The sequence below is a fragment of the Haliotis asinina genome, chromosome 2 (genome assembly GCF_037392515.1).
Source record: "Haliotis asinina isolate JCU_RB_2024 chromosome 2, JCU_Hal_asi_v2, whole genome shotgun sequence".
Classification (NCBI taxonomy): Eukaryota; Metazoa; Mollusca; class Gastropoda; order Lepetellida; family Haliotidae; genus Haliotis; species Haliotis asinina.
This window is the reverse complement of record NC_090281.1, coordinates 53,378,405-53,396,576: the sequence shown is the minus strand read 5'-3', so window position 1 is coordinate 53,396,576 and position 18,172 is coordinate 53,378,405. Positions and strand designations below refer to the sequence as shown.

The 18,172-nt window shown below is 38.6% G+C and overlaps 1 protein-coding gene across 1 annotated transcript in view; it reads left to right on the top strand.

Annotated features, from left to right (window-relative positions):
- Positions 1 to 17,696, top strand: part of LOC137273918 (ankyrin repeat and LEM domain-containing protein 2-like) — a 73,833-nt gene extending 56,137 nt beyond the window's left edge. Inside the window, exons 6-11 of the mRNA XM_067806825.1 lie at positions 8,813 to 8,879; positions 12,594 to 12,766; positions 13,252 to 13,370; positions 13,746 to 15,104; positions 15,333 to 15,464; positions 17,365 to 17,696. Of these exons, the coding sequence (XP_067662926.1) occupies positions 8,813 to 8,879; positions 12,594 to 12,766; positions 13,252 to 13,370; positions 13,746 to 15,104; positions 15,333 to 15,464; positions 17,365 to 17,635 (2,121 nt within the window). The 3' untranslated portion in view covers positions 17,636 to 17,696. The remainder of the gene's footprint in view (positions 1 to 8,812; positions 8,880 to 12,593; positions 12,767 to 13,251; positions 13,371 to 13,745; positions 15,105 to 15,332; positions 15,465 to 17,364) is intronic.
- The last annotated feature ends 476 nt before the right edge of the window (positions 17,697 to 18,172 follow it).

The window sequence follows — 18,172 nt, the reverse complement described above, 5'->3', positions numbered from 1 at the left end:
TAACAGTCATAGTCATAACTGCAAAGGAGTTGGAGTGAATGTTGTTTTGTGCCACAATATCTGTCACGTCGTCCTTTAGCAATATCATAAAAGATTAGAAATTATGAATGTTAAGTCATTTATTAAAATCTCAACTATCATGAGTATCACTTTTAAAGACTTTACATTAGCAGTATGAGACAGGTATAGCCTAGTGGTTATCATCAAAGACATGTGTTTCAATTCCCAACATAGGTACAATTGTGTGAATCATTAGTCATTTCTGATATCCCCGGCTGTGATATTGCTGAAATATTGCTATAAGCAGCATGAAACTATACTCAGTCACTTACTACATGGTGAAAGAACTCTTTAATTGATAATAGGGCTGCAATGATTCACCCAGTCCTCAATTCAGTTATCAGTATTAGACCTTTGATTCGATCATTTTCGATATGATTATTTCTACAAATGAAAACAAAAATGAGATTTAATTTAACTTAATTCTCAGAGGGGGTTTTGTGGGGATGGGGGGTGTGTTGTTTTTCATTTTTCTTCAAATCCATCATCAACTTTGCGATGTCTACCAACTCATCAACTTTGCTATGTCTACTAACAACAATTCTCAGTGGACAGTTAGCCAACAATCAATTTCAGCCCTTGAAATTGCATAAGTTGCAGTCAAAATTATGGTCTAGCTGTGTGGGAATATTTTAAAAAGGTGTTCAAATATCAAATCAAAACTTAGGTCTGAGATTTGATTTTCAATGAATCAAACCAAATCATTGCAACCCAGTCAGTGAATAAATGGTCAGCGATGGAAACCACAAACAAGTGTGAGTGGAGGAAAATTGCTACACAAAACTATCGTGTAACTGTTTGCTGACACAGAATGGTGAGTAGGTGTAGTGTTAATGTATCCCTATCACCAATTTTCCAGCTATTTGTGAAGGTACGAGTAATAATATTCCTTCACAATATGGCTATTTTGTGCATGTTAACTCTCTCTTTTTTTCATCAGCCACAAATTATTTAGGACAAGTCATTAATATAAAGAGATAACAACTAGTCCATGAGGGATTACAGCCAATGATAGCTGAAGTTTCCAATCCTGAAGAATAAAACACCAGACACCTCCTCAATCAGGACCAAATGGATGATAATCTAATAATGGCTATTAACCACCTTAATGGATCATTCACTATAGGGACAAAGTGGTGATGTGTGGGTATACAAGATCACTCCTGACCGTGGTACAGAAGGGTCGAATCTGCTTGATGAATTATGCTTCACAGACTCAATCCATTTACTGGTGTTCTAATGTATTAATTTTTGCCTCTAAGATTGTTCATGAACGCTAATTGTCAAACCTAAGATTCGAAAGGTACAGACCTTTTCTGTTTGTATATTTTTGTGAAACTGAGAACTGTGTTTGATAAAGCCTGAATGCATGATGGTCACCTGTTTCTCAGTAGATGTAGATTGTCCTTCTTGGAAGTGTTTCTGACACTTTGATGCCATCCTTCATCATGAATAGCAGAGTGTGGATGTCTGTGATTCAGTTTACAGCTTCTATGTTTGATCTGGTTTTAGCTGATGGTTGCTTTTGTTTGTTAGGCTTGACAGTAAACAGGTAATTTGTTGACTGTTGGTTATCAGGAGTAGAGATGCAGTGTTTACCTTGTTGTAGAGCAGTTTTCTGTTTTGTACACCTCTCCTCTGTTGTAGAGCAGCCCTCTCTGTTGTATAGCAGCCCATTCTGTGATGCAGAGCAGCTGTCTCTGTTTTAGAGCATGTCTCTCTGTTTTAGAGCATCTTTCACTGTGATGTAGAGCAGCCTCTGTGTTGTATTGCAGTCCTCTCTGATGTAGAGCAGCCCTCTCTGTTGTAGAGCAGTCCTCTCTATTGTAGAGCAGCCCTGTCTGATGTAGAGCAGCCCTCTGATGTAGAGCAGCCTCTCTGTTGTATTGCACTCCTCTCTGTTATAGAGCAACCCTCTCTGATGTAGAGCAGCCAGTCTGTTGTAGAGCAGTCCTCTCTGTTGTAGGGCAGTCTTCTCTGTTGTAGAGCAGCCCTTTCTGTTGTATTGCAGTCCTCCCTATTGTAGAGCACCCTCTCTGTTGTATTGCAGTCCTCTCTGTTGTAGAGCAACCCTCTCTGATGTAGAGCAGCCTCTCTGTTGTAGAGCAGTCCTCTCTGTTTTAGAGCAGTCCTCTCTATTGTAGAGCAGCCCTGTCTGTTGTAGAGCAGTCCTCTCTGATGTAGAGCAGCCTCTGTGTTGTATTGCAGTCCTCTCTGTTGTAGAGCAGTCCTCTCTGATGTAGAGCAGCCTCTGTGTTGTATTGCAGCCCTCTCTGATGTATTGCAGTCCTCTCTATTGTAGAGCAGCCCTGTCTGTTGTAGAGCAGCCCTCTCTGATGTAGAGCAGCCTGTCTGTTGTAGAGCAGCCCTTTCTGTTGTATTGCAGTCCTCTCTGTTGTATTGCAGTCCTCTCTGTTGTAGAGCAGCCCTCTCTGTTGTAGAGCAGTCCTTTCTGTGATGCAGAGAAGCTGTCTCTGTTTTAGAGCAGGTCTCGCTGTTGTAGAGCAGCCCTTTCTGTGATGCAGAGAAGCTGTCTCTGTTTTCGAGGTCTCGCTGTTGTAGAGCAGCTTTCACTGTGATGCAGAGCAGCTCTCTGTTGTAGAGCTGCCTCTCTGTTGTAGAGCTGCCTCTCTGTTGTAGAGCATCTCTCTCTGTTGTAGAGCAGCCTCTCTGTTGTAGAGCAGCCTCTCTGTGATGTAGAGCATCTCTCTCTGTTGTAGAGCATCTCTCTCTGGGATGCAGATTGGCTCTCTGCTGCTGGGCAGCCCCATCTGTTGTAGGACAGCCCTTGCTGGAACCGCCCTCTCTGCTGTAGAGAAGTTCTCTCTTGTAGAGCAGCTCTCTCTGCTGTAGAGCAATTTTCTCTGAGCAGCTCTCTCTGTTGTAGAGCAGTTCTCTCTGTTGTAGAGCAGTTCTCTCTATTGTAGAGCAGTTCTCTGTGCTGTAGCGCCGCTCTCTCTGTTACAGAGCAACTCTGTTATACACCAACTGTCTCTATTGTATATAAGCCCTCACTGGTGTAGAGGAGCTCCCTCTGTTTTAAGAGCAGCCCTCTCTTTTACAGATCAGTCCTCTTTGGTATGAGGCAGCTCTAACTGCACTGATTATTGAATTCATTGAATTGTGTAAATTATGGTTTTCATTTCTTTTCCTAGTTTATTTTACGTGTTAAACTTAAACATAAAGATTCTTGAAAGGAATTAATGGAGCTGAAAATGTAGAACAAGCTGAAATTTATATTTAGTTTACTAATGTAAATTTTAAAAGCCACATCAAAATATCATTGCACCCTCTTTTTTAGTGTGTGCTTAACACTGACAAAAACATCCAAACTGAAACTGTAACATCAGGATGCTGCCTGCTTGAACTGCATCATCTTACAAATGGCAAGGATGGCCCTAAATATAGAAAGTAGATCATAGGAATCTGTGGAGCACAAGTAAGTTGATGCTGTGTTGTTATGTTCCACGCCCAACTGTGATGTTTCAGCTGTATGAAAACAGCCTGTAAATATACAGTTCAACTTTTCATAGGGTTATTCAGATATGTTGGATCAGTTTCTGATTTGGATCTGAATCTGATAGAGGTCCAGAACATTCAAAATTCAAAGTTTTACAAACACTGGTTCATCTTTACTTGTAATGGTGCTGACTAAGAAGGTTTTGGATGGTATTACTCTAAAGATAATCAATCTGCAATGTCTCTTTATCAAATAGCAGAAATGTAAGGCAAGTTAATGCAAGTTATCTGAAGAGGTGTGTTTGCAAAGGTGGATCCAGGAATTGTTGGGACTGCAGGGAGAAGAAAGGTAATGTTTGGCCTGCATTTTACTTTAAGTTCTCTCCAAAATATCGCTACACCAATGAAACACAATGTGTATAATTTCACTGCACTTCACATGAACAAACAAGTCTGTGACCTGTAAACCAGATTTGCAGCCACTTAAAATATACTGAACAGGGTGGGTGTGTTCGCCTGGTGGTTCTAGCATTCGCTTGTCACATTGAGGACCCAGGTTCAGATTTCTCACATGGGTACAATACATGTAGTCCATTTCTGGTGTCCCTGCTATGATATTTCTGCAATGTTGCTAAAAGCGGTTTAAAACCATACTCACTCACTTACTGTATGTTGAACAAAAATAATATTAATAATAATTGTTATTATTATCTTGAGTATGTTTTTTAAGTGAAGACTTCTTTAAGTGTGTACTTTGTATAAAATGTTTAATGATCAATTATTTGTTTTGTTCAGTAATTAAAATAAACACATAACATTTTATGAAAGTCAGTTTCATGCATCCTTGAAAGTTCAAAAATATCCCTGTCATGAGTGTAGTTGGATATATTTGTTTGTGTCACTATGAAAACAAGTCTCAACTAAGTCTACTGACAAGATAGTCAAGTTATGGAAACTTCATACCCAAAATACGATACTCTACAAGCAATGTAAAGGTCAGCCTGATTCTTTTTGAGTTCATGTCATGGCAGAATGACTTCAGTAATATGAAAATATTGGTGATACGTCTCATGTTTTTCTAGCAGAACACTAACTAGATATTATAGTTGTGGTCAATAAACTTGTGACAAGAGGCAGACAAACAAGGACTGTATTATTAATCATGGTACCATTGTAGTTTTGTTGCATTAGCGGTAAGTATTGCTGCGACACTATGTTCCGTGCAAGATGTAATTTTCTTTGAACATGAAGGAGTGTGTAACTTGTGTTTGATCCATGCATGCAGTGTGCACCACACCCTCGTTAAGTTCCGTCCATAGCTGTCAGCGTTGATTGATTACTTGGAGACAGAAACTTGCAACCGATTAATTCGTCTTCAGTACGGAAAATTATTTGTTTCATATGACTAATTTATTGACCAAATGTGATCATATCGTATTTCATACGATGGTAGACAGACATATTAAGATTAAAATGATGTTTCTAAATGTCATGCAGTTATTAAATATGGTAATGTTGGAATAATGGGATTTTTTGTTCTTACGAATGATCAGTGTTTTCGATTTGCAGATGTTGTGGGTTAGATCGAGGGACAGCAATTTAATTTGTGCTGATACAAGATACTGTATAAATATTAGCCATTTTCAAACGGAAGGGAAGATTGCATTTCCCACACCACTACTAATCAGCAATAATTTTCCATGCAATAAGCATCAACGTGGAAATATTAAGACAATTGTTAATTTTATGTTTCTGATTCTTTTCCCATAATATTTATGCCTTTTAACTCACGTATCAAGTCCAAATATCAAAGCAGCTCAATATGAATCCGCCAGTCATGGAAATTCTGCTGAATATGCGAAAATTACAAACCGAATTAGGATTGCCTTGCCTTGAAATAAGGACAGGTCCGATGACTGCAGTTTTGAGTCTCCTTGATATCATCCACAGTATTTTATTGGGGAACAAAAACCTGGAGTACACATATGATTCATTTCTTTGTATGTAAGCAATTGGTCCACAGTTGACTTCTGGAAACAAAGTTTTGGTAGATTTCTGTATAGGTCTAGGGCTGAGAATAAACACAATGTCACAATACGACACGCAACACGATATTTGACCTGCAGTATGATGTATCACGATACATATACCTTGAAAGGATGCCACAATAGGCGACCCAAGATCAGCAGATAGGAATTTGTCATTAATATTGTCAGACTTTATTGGATGAGTTTAGTTTTACACCGTACTCAGCAGTATTGCAGCTATATGGTGGCGGACCAGACAGTCCAGTGATCAATAGCATGAGCATGAACATCGATCTGCGCAAATGGGAGCCAATGACATGTCAACCATGTCACCCTCGTATCAGTCACTTCTTTAAGAAAAAATCTTGACATTAATTCAGTACATGTACAAACTATGATAAAACACTCAGGCATATTAATATCCTGTGATTTGAGACCCGTAAGCATTACAAAAAATTGTTCTTTTATAACACTGCTAGAGCAAAGGAATCCCTGAAGTACAAGGTTCCTTCAAGGAAGTAGTTTGCAGAACAGGTTATTCCATCACTTTATAAAGACGTGTAGCAGAAAGTTCAAAATTTGGAATATTGACACAGTAGTAAGATTTAAAATGATTTTTTTCAAGGTATTTGAGTATAATCATAATTAAGTGCTATTGTAACAAACAAACAAGCAAGTACATGTTGCATTGCTTTCCTGGACCATCATATACAGTGAGTATATGATCTAGATGACTAGAAAATGTAGATTATTCAAACCTCCAACTGCAAACTGACAGACACTTAAATCACAACTAGAAATTTTCTGCATGCAACAGTATTCTTCGCAGATTGAAGTGCACCCCAAGGTTTATGATCCCCTTTAATATCAAAATATTTCCACCCATGTGACTTTTAAGTCGAAGAAGGGTCTACAATTTTCAGTTTCATGTCTGCTGAGAGTGATTTGGTCGAACCAGGCTGGCTGACTTTGTAGACACATGTCATCGGTTCCCAATTGTGCAGATCGATGCTCATGTTGTTGATCACTGGATTGTCTGGTCCAGCCTCTATTATTTACAGACCGCCACCATATAGCTGGAATATTGCTGAGTGCGGCATAAAACTAAACTCACTCACTCACACTGTCAGATATATTCAGTTCCAATTTGGAGCAAAACTGACAAATTCAGAACTGTTTTGGGTTTGTTTGTTTGTTTTTGTTGTTTTTTAATGTTGCTCTCAGCAATATTCCAGCTATATAGCTATATGTCAGCAGTCTGTAAACAGTCAAGTCTGTACCAGACCATCCAGTGATCTTCATGATGAGCATTCATCTACACAACTGGAATACAATGAAACATATCAACCAAGTCAGTGATCCTGACCAGTCGATCGGATTAGTTGCCTCTTATGATATGTATGAATTGGTGAAGACCAATTCTAACTCTGATCTTCACAGGCCTTATTTCTGTATTATGGCTCTGATTCATTACTAAACAATGCTTTCAGTTGGCCTTGAGGACTACCAAACAGTCTCATGCTTTTGGAAGAACATGAATTCTAATGTCTATGCATGCTGCGTAGCCCTAGGTGTGTCTTATGAGTCTGCACTCAGCTCATAGGTCAAGGGCAAGGTCACACTGACACTGATAACATTGCCTTGTGGATGCTGTTAATCACAGAAATAAAACTGCCGGGTTACATGTCTGTGTATTTGGCTTCTGCTGATCCTGTGCTTTACCATATACAAGAATGCGTAAGCTGAACACTGTTGCAAACCTGTTGAATTTCACTAGTTTACATCTTTAACTTGAGCACAACAGCAAATCTGTTTACACACTATTTCCGAGGATGTGAAGATGTGTGACTTTGTGTTTACCTTGCAGTTTAACTGAAACAATGATATCACTTGTTTTGGGAATCAGAAACTCTAAAAAGGTTGAAATTTTACAATGCACATACCTTTATGCTTTTGAGCGTGTGTTTGTTCATCAAATGTAATGGGTTGTTTACTTCATTCTAGTGTGTTATATTAAAATAACAACATTCTGCTTCATCGAAACTATGTTTTTTGTAATCAGTAATCATTTTTAATCATTCTTCAGATTGACTTTTGATTATCATCGAAACACTGCTAGGTATCACAAAGAGTGTTATTATGCAGGATGACAGTTACTGGCATGTCACAAGTAGTTGCTGATAATGTCATTATCACCACATCTTGTTTGGTGTGTTAGCTTGTAAGATGTCAAGTCAAACAGGTTATGTCTTAACCAAATTAAGTTCTATAAAAAATGTGTGGATTCCTAAACTGAGAATGTATAGGAGTAAACCCTCGATACTGACTACTGCTTTGTCTTCTACTTTTATGTATCTCTCTCTCTCTCCCCGTCTCTCTCTCTCTCTCTCTCTGTGTTTATTGTTTATTGGGGGGGTGTTGTGTGTGTGTGTGTATGTGAGAGAGAGAGAGAGTTGGGTTTTATGTCAATTTTAGCAAATTCCACAAGTATCACGATGGGAGTATCAGAAATGAGCTTCACACATTATACAGGATTGAACAAGGGTCTAGTGCATGGCAAGAGAATTGTTTGGCAGTAGGCTACTGAACCAGCAGGGGTGCAAACATCCTATTGCCCTCCACCCAGAGCAAGTCAGTTTTCATTTCAGTCAATTGAAATAATGGTATCTTACTTGTCCATGGGCTACTAGATAATTTCAGCTTACAGCTTCAAACTGCAAATAAACTTGGATTTCATTTCATAACAGCTCAAAATGTAGCAGTTAAAATTCTCCATGACTGTAAAGTAGGGTTTATTTCTTGGCTATTTATGACTTTTTGTTAACTAGTAAACATTCAGTAAATATGTTGATTTATTCATTAATAATTTCATCATCATGATTATGTCATAAACATCAGGGCAAGTGGAAAATTAGTCTGGAGAAGTTACTTTCTTAATGGCTTCTTAAAAAAAATTCAATCCCTGATTTAGGTACAGTCTCTGAAAATATCTAATTTTGGTAGAAGCTAATAATTACTTTTGAATTGTACATTAGCCTCAGTAGGTTGGGAGATAGAGGACCTGAGGAAATCTAGACTTGATAATATAAAAGCATTGCAGAAATGACTGGTTATGGTGAAACAGTGGTTCAGGGCAGTAAGACTGACTACTTTACCCTTTCTGCGTATGTTGTTGTCATGGACACAAGAACTTCAAGATTCCAACTCAAATTTTCATCACTAAAAAACATCTGACGATGTCAACTAATGGTAAGGTTGTGTTTCAGGTTGTGTGCAGTAGATGTCCATCTTCAACACCAGAACTCAAGAACAGAATTGTGGAGTTGCTGAAAGGTAATTGATGGGTAAAGTTCAAATATTTTAGGGATGGTCTGGTAGTCTTGTGGTTAAAGCATTGGCTTGTCATTGCTGACGACTCAGGTGCGATTAGTCGCATGAGTATAAATGTGTAAAGCCCATTAATGGAATATTGTTGAAGTGGCAGAAAACCCAACTCACCCGCTGACTCACTCAAATGTTTTATGTCAGATGACCGGGTTTTGTTCTACCTTGATGTATAAAACGTAGTGTCTGAAGGACCCCTATTACTAATTAGAAGTTTCCTAACTGGTAATGTGAAGATACTGCAAAATAATGCTACAGTGTACTGTAGTGCACATAAGTGTAATGTAGTGCTGTAAGATGTGCCCACATTCATGTCCTCACAAAATGTGACATCACCTTGTTTCGTGGATTACGTAGCTACGTAGCTAGTTACTGTATATCCCTATGTACGAAAGCCCACTACAGTCAGTATTGACACCAAAGAAAGCAGACGATGAGAAGTGGGAAGGTTGGAGCTAGCAGTATCGTCTTTACTTGACATTTTGTGAAAACAAAATTTAGCAATGGTAGTATTTGTGATCTGGGGCTATTTATCTCAATGTTGGAAAATTATGTTTAGTGTACTTGCGTGTAATGCAGAGATTGCTTGTAATGCAGCGACTTTTTTGTCATCGAGACATGGCATTGTATGTTCATCAAAAGTACCACTTTGTGACGCCAGTCAAAACTTAATTCATGAGATGGCATCATAATTTCTGTGATCAACGAATCAAGGTAATTATATGTTTAGAATATTTTGTGATAATTATGCTTAAAATAAGATACAGTAATTATGTACAGAACTGGAACTTTATTCTTATTTCTTTTAAATGAAATAAGTGTATTACCATTTGTCCATCAGGACGAAATACATGGTTTGTGTGTCCATTCTCTATGTTGATGTGTAGTGGAGGTATGTTTCTTCATCTTGAAACACCCTGTTGTTGACCCACTAGACAAATAGGCAGTCTGTCCACTACACAAATCCCTTGCAGGGAAAAATATCCTGGCTATCGACAAGACACTGCCTGTAAGCTTGGGAGAGGACAGTTACGATATAATCAAGCTGGACATATTATGTTTCTTCATATTTTGTTATGTGTCATAAGAAGCTGGCAAAGCGTCACTGTAATTATGACATTGTTTCAACTGGCCCTGAATATTTCTCTGATTGACAGAGTCTGCACTTGTAAACTTTCACTTCCATATATACTTTTGAGCTGTCATGTCAAAATGTTGTATGTATTCACAGCTGTACTGGGATATAACTGGAGGATCTAACACAGATGAGGCAACCTGTGAAGGCATTATATTGGTGATAACTGTCAGAGTTGGTGCATGACCACTGTTGTTCTTTAGATGAACTGAAGAAAGTATATTGATAATGACTGGTCAGGCTGGTGGGTCACTTTGACCTAGTTTGTAAATCATTGCTCTTGCTTTCACTCTCTGGTTTGCCAGTCCAAGGCCTCTAAAACAGATGGTCACATGCTGCACAATAAGTAATTTCATGCCACTTTTGTTTATCTTGTTTACATGATGATCACTTGAATTATCATTCCTAACAGTATGAAAGTGATAGGGGATTATATTCACTTTGATTTGGATTACAAGTGATTTGAAAATGCTGTGAAAAGACCTATTGTTTATTCATAAAAATTTGTACCAAATCTGCTGTTGTACAAAGCAGTTATAGTGTTAGGGTGATCGTAACATCTGTTGTTCAGACTTAAGACAATCGTAACTTTAAGGTTGTTCAGTTGTGGGTTTAAGGTTGTTTTGTACAACCGTACCATGTCTTGAAAAAGCAAGAAAAACAATATTTCATCTTCAACAATCACATTTGAATCCTGTGATGTCATAACTGTTTCTTATCAGATCTTTAACTTACTGGAACTGGTGGTTAGCCCCCATTTTTTATGAAGAAAATATTTGGAAACAAATGCAGATGTCCACATTTGTTAGTGGTCAACATTTGTTAGTGATAGTCTCTGTTGGCATTATAAACATTTACCACATAATAAGGTGAGCTACAGTTCCTGGACACTGTTTATTCATTACTGAAACTCAGTTACTGTCTTTTCGGGTTGATAATCTGAATTTCGAAATTTTGATTTCCTTCAGTATTTGTAAATCCTTAGTTGGTTAGATCCATAACGAAGTAATTAAGAAAGAAACACCTTGCATTGAACAAATAATTGTTTAGGATGCTGTGTAATCCATGTTGAGTCATTAAGCAAATACCAATTTCAAACACTTTGAACAAGCTGCTCTTGATGTTCAATTATGATAAAAATTACCAACCACTGTCACCTCATAAAACAGGTTCGATATTCGGGGGGGAAAAAACAGCTTGCTGCCCACTGATGCTCCTCCAACAAAGACGTGGCTGGGAGGCAAATCAACAATCAGTCAATCCCCATCTGATATGGACAAAGTTTCAGTTATATTTAAGCGTGTCAAAACTGAACGGCTTTGCATCCCTTGAGATGAAGCGTAGGTCTTCCACTCAGATCTGGGAGTTAGCTGAGAGAAAAACACTCCCAAGTTAAATGCGTGATCAATAACGCTCTTAATTCATCATTATAGAAAGCACTTGAATATCACAATCAAAGGGGGAGATAACTCATGCCTGTTTCTATCAACATGGCTGCCATTGAGAGGAGTATTTTCCTTATCTCTGTGTGCTTTGCTTGTTTCAAAGTTTTTGAGCTGGCTTCATGATCACACAGTTTTAAGAAAACAGAGTGAGGGACTTTTTGCTGAATTACATGATTGGATTTAGTTATTTCTATCCAAAAAAAAGTAATTGAAAATAGTTTGTTTTAAGGTTAAACCTTGCGAGATTGTGTTGTCTTCCTTGATAAAACAAGTATCAAGTGATCTACTAATTGGAATAAAAGCTTTGTAGCTTTAAGGCACTTATGTATGGGAAATAAATCATGGACACTATTTTCTAATACCTGATACCTTTGTCTGGTGACGGTAAAATATGGTCGTCCAATGATGGATCCCCTTTGAACATTTAAGCTGGCATACCGATTTTTCTATGCAAGTCTTCTGGAATACAGTAGGCATAGTGCCCATGCTTGGTGAATTTTGTTGGAAGGGTCAGCCTCAGAGGTTCAAAAATCCCATCGCCCAACATTCGGGAGAAGTCAGTTTTCATTTCAGGCAATCAAATAATGGTATCTTACTTGTCTGTGGGCTACTAGATAATTTCTGTTTACAGTTCCAAACTACAAATAAACATGGATTTTATTTCCAATCTGCTCAAATGTAGGTATTAAATTTTGCAATGATAATAAAGTAGGATTATCTTTCTTGGCTATTTATCACTTTTCCATAAACAGTCCAGTAAACATTAACATCAAATACCATGATGATTTATTCTTTGATAATTTCTTCATAATTATGTCATAAAAATTAGGGCAGGTGAAAAATTAGTCAGGACAAGTTATTTTCTTAAAATCACTTACCCTGTGGCAAGTGGCTTTTAAAAAACATTTTGATCCCCTGAGCTTAAAAGACGAATAAGATGGACACAATGGCCCTCAGTATTAGAATAAGGTTAATGAAAAAGTTAAATGTGTGGAAAATGTTTTATTTTTAACCCTGAAGAATGTTGATGACACTTCAGAGCAAAAAGCAGAGATGATTTCGCTCCCTCTGGTTCTGTTTCAGGGTTGTGCTATGTACCATTGCTTCGCTCAGAAGACAACACAACAGTGCCTGTGATTGGTCAACCATGGTCACCTGACCATTCCTCAGACCTGACCAGGTCGCAGGTGAAGAAAAGTCCCAAGGACCCCACCCTTGCTGTAAGAGCTCGAGCAGGTCCTATGTCCCCATCGCAGGTGAGATGACAAAGAAAGATGATTTGCATGATGAATATATCCCAATTATTTTTCAAATGCATTACAGTAATAGGGTAAGACGCAGATATTTTGACCAGCTACTAACTTTTCAGCAAGGTTCCTGAAATTCTATCTTATTTGTGAGGTCCTTTTTTTCATTTCTTTAAGAACAAATTGTCATGGTATAATTCTCTTTAGTCATGAGGGCACCCTACATGTTTGACTGACTGCAGTTTGCTGTGCCGAATTACAACCATGGCAGAAACGTATGACTGGGTTTCAAATAGTGGCTGTCCTTGATAGTTTTGCAAGCACAAAACCAATGCTTGTGGATTTCACCAACATCTCAGACCCACAACACCATGAGTTTTATCCACTTAAAACTGACACCATTTTCTGACAGCAATACTGTTCAAAGCAGTGTTAAACTAGGCTCATATGCTCACAGTTATAACACACACATACAAGTCCAGCATCTCTTCCAGGCCAAGCTGTTCTACAGGCAGTGGATGGCGCCCCCTACCAACAGTCCTGTAGGGGACAAGAGGACTGTCACCATGATCAGGCGGCAAGATGGAGAGAAAGGATTGGAACGGATTGGAAGGTTCATAGTTTCATAAGACTATACTAAGGATTTGTCCTCATATCCTTGTGACAAATGAGTCGAATTTAAAGGTTGCAAATTGGTACCAGTCCAATATGACTTTCAATTATAAAGGGATCCCTGTTTCGGTTGTTTAAAGTTAATGTTTCCAATGTGTTGTCACAGCAGTGGCTCTGGAAGGCAGTCTGAATGTTTCATGAACTCACCTACTTACTAATGTGGAAATAAATTACTGATTGAGAAGAAAATGTTAGGTTATTTAGCAGCCGCTTTTACAGGAGTGGTAACTGGGACAAGTATTCTGAGAACATCCATTTGTCATCTTTCTACAGTGATGAAGCATCTGATGAATTATGTTGTTGTGTCTTATTTCAGACAACTGGCCCATGAGATGCATATCCCTTGGTTAGAATACTGGGAATTCCTGGATGAATTTGTGGACTTCTCCACAGACAAAGGCCTTCAGAAACTGGAAGATCATTTCAAGAAACAACAGATATCAGCTGTCTTCTCTGAATGCCTGGAGAACTTCGGTCCTCTGAACCTGTTGGAGAACTCCTCTGTGTTCTATAACACCTCACAAGGGGATCTGCAGTCAAGTCTCTTAGACCCAAAGTCTAGGTTGTTAATCATGCCAAGTTCCTTGTCCTCAATGAGCAATAATCAAGAAAACAGAGGTCAGGAGAAACTGGAGGAGAATCTGCCCGAAACTGAAGAAGGTTCTGAAGGGCTTGGATCCATCTGTGATAACAATAACAAACCTAAAGGGTGTAGTACAGACTCAGATAATGAGACAGAAGGGCCTCATGTGAAAAGGGATGTATGGTCGTATAGGGAACCCGCAGAGGGCACAGAACTGGAACGAGAATCTCCTGAAAAGAAGACCGATGTGGTCTCACCAGAAAAAGAAGGTACAAGTAAGAATGTTTTGAACTCAAGTCAAATTGTGAAAACTATTAGATTTGGTAAGAAAGAAGAAGAGAAGAAGTCGGATCCATGGGCATATCGGCAGGGCCTTGAAATAACAAACACTGACAGATCTTCACCTCCAAGGTTGGACTCTGAAGGGAGTACAAGCTTTGATGAGAGTGTTTTGGCAACATTTTCCGGCATGAAATTATCAAGTGGTGATGAGGAGTTTCACACCCCAGAGTCCCAGCCAAGATCGGACAGTGAGTCTTTTAGAACACCAAACCAACTAGATGTGTCCATCAATACAGCAGTCACAAATCTCTGTGATGATTTGAAAAGGAAACTAGTCTTCACCCCAGAGCAACAGTCATCACTGTCGATCGGAAGGATGGTTGGGTGTCCATATGGTAAAATATCAGTACCTTTGGGCAATTCACACCATGCAAATGATGCCTTCCGTATCCTCTCAAATTCCAAATTGTTGGATCTGGATGTAGAGGAAGAATCGTCTGATCAACCTGCTCCAGTGTTGGTTGGCCTTGACCCCAGAACAGCAGGGTCTGACCCTTCATGCGTAGTTGCAAATGTTTGGGTTCTCAGTGACTCTTTACATACGTCAAAAGTAAATAATGTTTTCCCAGACACCAAGGTCTTACTAGAAGATTCTAAGATGAGGAATCAACTTCTGAACATTGAAGGTCCAAAACTGATGACCATAGACATTTCCTGTGATGAAAAATATACCACAAGACAACGAACTGTGCCAGTGCAAGCGCTCTTTTTCCAGGCCTCAATGACTCCAGTGGATGTATATATTCATGGGTAGGTTATTCGTTTGGTTTCAGTGTAGTGTTGTCTATAGTGTCATTCTGAGAATGTCTATTTGAACCAGTTCCAGTTTAGTCTGTACAATGTCTGCAAAACCTCACTGTTTCCAGACTGGCCTGTACAGTGTCTGTATAAACCGGTTCAAGATCAGTGTGTACAATGTCTGTTTGACCTCACTGGTTCCAGACTAGTCTGTTCAATGTCTGTGTGACCTGATTCTAGGCTGAAGCATGCTAAGCCGGACCTGGACGTCCTGCGAGCGGTGGATCGGTCAAGAGTGAATAGCAGCAAGTTCCCATTGATTGAGAGATGGTTGCAGCGAGTGTCCACATTGGTTAACGACAACAAGCAGAGGTAAGACATCACTAGTCAGTTGACCTCAAGATCTAGTTTTGACATGCTTTGTAATTTCACAGAAATCAGAAGAGGTCACATGAAAAAAAATAGCACACCAGTGCCTCAATCCAAGGTGGGAATGTCATTTCTAGATTGAATATTTAATCTGCTGATCAGACTTTATGACTTGGTTGATGATTATGTCAAAGTCACACACACCCCACACACACCCCACTCTCTTCCTACTTATGTTTGATTAAACCAGTGGAGTCCAGCTAGGGAGAAAGGTCTACTCACAGCTTCTAGCAAATTAGTCTTTAGGATTGAATAATATCAGGTTCTTGTTTTGTTAAAATTGTATTTGCTGTCTTTGTAAGTGAATGTGTTTGTCAAAGTTGTGCCTGAAATCGCCATGCATGTAGTTGGTTTGTAGATCATATCTCAAAATCTTGGACAATATAAAATTAATCCTGATTACCGTTTAATGTATCTCTAGTCAAATTATAAGCTCAATCATAATAAATGAATACTCAGACAAAAAACACTGAATCAAAAAATCATGAAGTAAACACACTGAACTGACAGGCTTTACAAATCATTTTTAGAAAACACAAACTGAAACACAAGCTCTCATTATCTCTGAGTAATGCTGTGGTTTCATGTATCACTGACACTCCCATAGTCTTAGGCTGTATGTCATCATGTTAATCACTGTTGTTTAGAACACTGAGGTGACAGAAGTTATCTCCCTTTAGTCATCTGTCTTCACTGGAACAGCTGACTTGAGATTTATTACCATTAGTAAAATTTCATGTTATATTTGTTTTCTAGCTTATATGTATTTATGTGTTTTTAAGATCTTAAGATTAACAAAAGTGAAGAATTATCCATGTCAGAATTCTAAAATATGTTAAGTTTCAAAGGAAAGGCTCAGTGTTTTATGGATTTCATTGGTTGTCTACAGTGTTAGCCCATGTAGTACATGTTTAATTTCTAGACAGACAAGACATCTGTCTTTTTCCATGAAAGTAAGCATCAACTACGTATGAAATATGAATTTTGATACACATTTTCTTCAGTGGAATACTTTTTGTACATCTCGGAGCACCACTTCCTCTGGCTACTTGAAATGTAATGTGAGGTGAAATTCAAGAAGCCAGCTCATGCACATATACACTCCTAAGATAAAAATATATGTACTAGATAATTCTCCACTAAGGGACATAATTCTACCATAAGCTCCTTGCAGGGTAATTGTTTGGTTTTGTATTTTGGGGTGTTTTTTTTGTTTTTGTTTTTGTTTTTGTTTTTTTGGGTTTTTTTCAGGTCTTTCTGTTTGAATCTACTACAAGGCTGAATATAGCAAACAGCTGACACTTACTGAATTTGATATATTTGCATAGAACATTGCTGCTCTGAAAAAAACTCTGCCACTAAACAACATCTAGTTTCTTCTTGTTTTTCATGTTCACCTGTTCTGGAGTAGGTTGTTAACATATATGATTCTATTAGGGGCCTGGGTTACAGATGGTCTTCAGACACCCATTCTTGTTGTAAGAGGCGACTAACAGGCTTGGATGGTCAGATTCACTGACTTCGTTGACACAGTCTTCATATTCCAGTTGCATGGGTGGATCGATTCTCAAGATGTTGATCACTGGATTGTCTGGTCCAGACTCCAGTATTTACAGACCACCGCCATATAGCTGGAATATTGCTGAGTGTGGCGTAACACAACCAACCAATCATAAACTGATCCTGTGGTACTTCTTGTTGCCCAGGAATATTGTTGAGGGCAGGGTCAGACAACAAACAAACAGTTATTCCAAAGAACACATAAAAATGCTTTTAAAAGTAGTTCACTCACATGCTATGTTTTTGCTCAGAGAGAAAACATTTTTCATACTTTTCTTTTCAGTTGGCCTAGTCCAGCTCGTCTGCGACGAGAAGCAATGGACAAAGTCAGTACATCACCTCGGAGTGGAGGTATTCTTAGTCCACTCGTGTCCACCAGCCCGTACAGCCCACAGAGGTCAAGACCATTCATGTCCTCCCCTCTCATCGGCAACTGGGCACCCAGGACAGCTCTGTTTCAGTCGTCACCAATGGCTCAGCCGGTGTCTAAGCCAGTTGAAAAGTTTAAGCCGGACTTGGACTTGTCAGCAAAGGAGAAAGACACTTCACATTAATGAAAACTTTGTACATTTGTGTATAAGATTGTCATTAAATTATGTAGTTTATTACTTGTTACACTGAGTTCTGTTGTCACCTGTGTACATGAAGGATGAAGAATCTTTATTTAAGGGTAAAAGTGCAAACTTCTCAGATTTCTCCGCGTTGGGGTAACCCAGTAGTTAATGCATTTACTAGTCATGCAAGACCTGCTTCGATTTCCCACATAGGTACAATATGTGGAGCCCATTTCTGGTGTCCCCTGCCATGATATTACTGGAATATTGCTAAAAGTGTCAGAAAACAAAATTCACTCAATTTTAAGATAAGGAGGTAGTAAAAAGTGCAGATATGATTAGATTCACATCAAGAGATAAAGAAAGAAAAGGATCTGTTCTTATGTGATGTTTCAACAAAATTCATTTTGCCAGAATCTGAACTTGTGATAGGAACAACTTCAGAAAACTGTAATGTACAGACGACCTACTTTGTAAAGTACAGAGGATCTACATTTGAAAAAAGATTTGATAATGTACACAGTGCATACTTCTTGA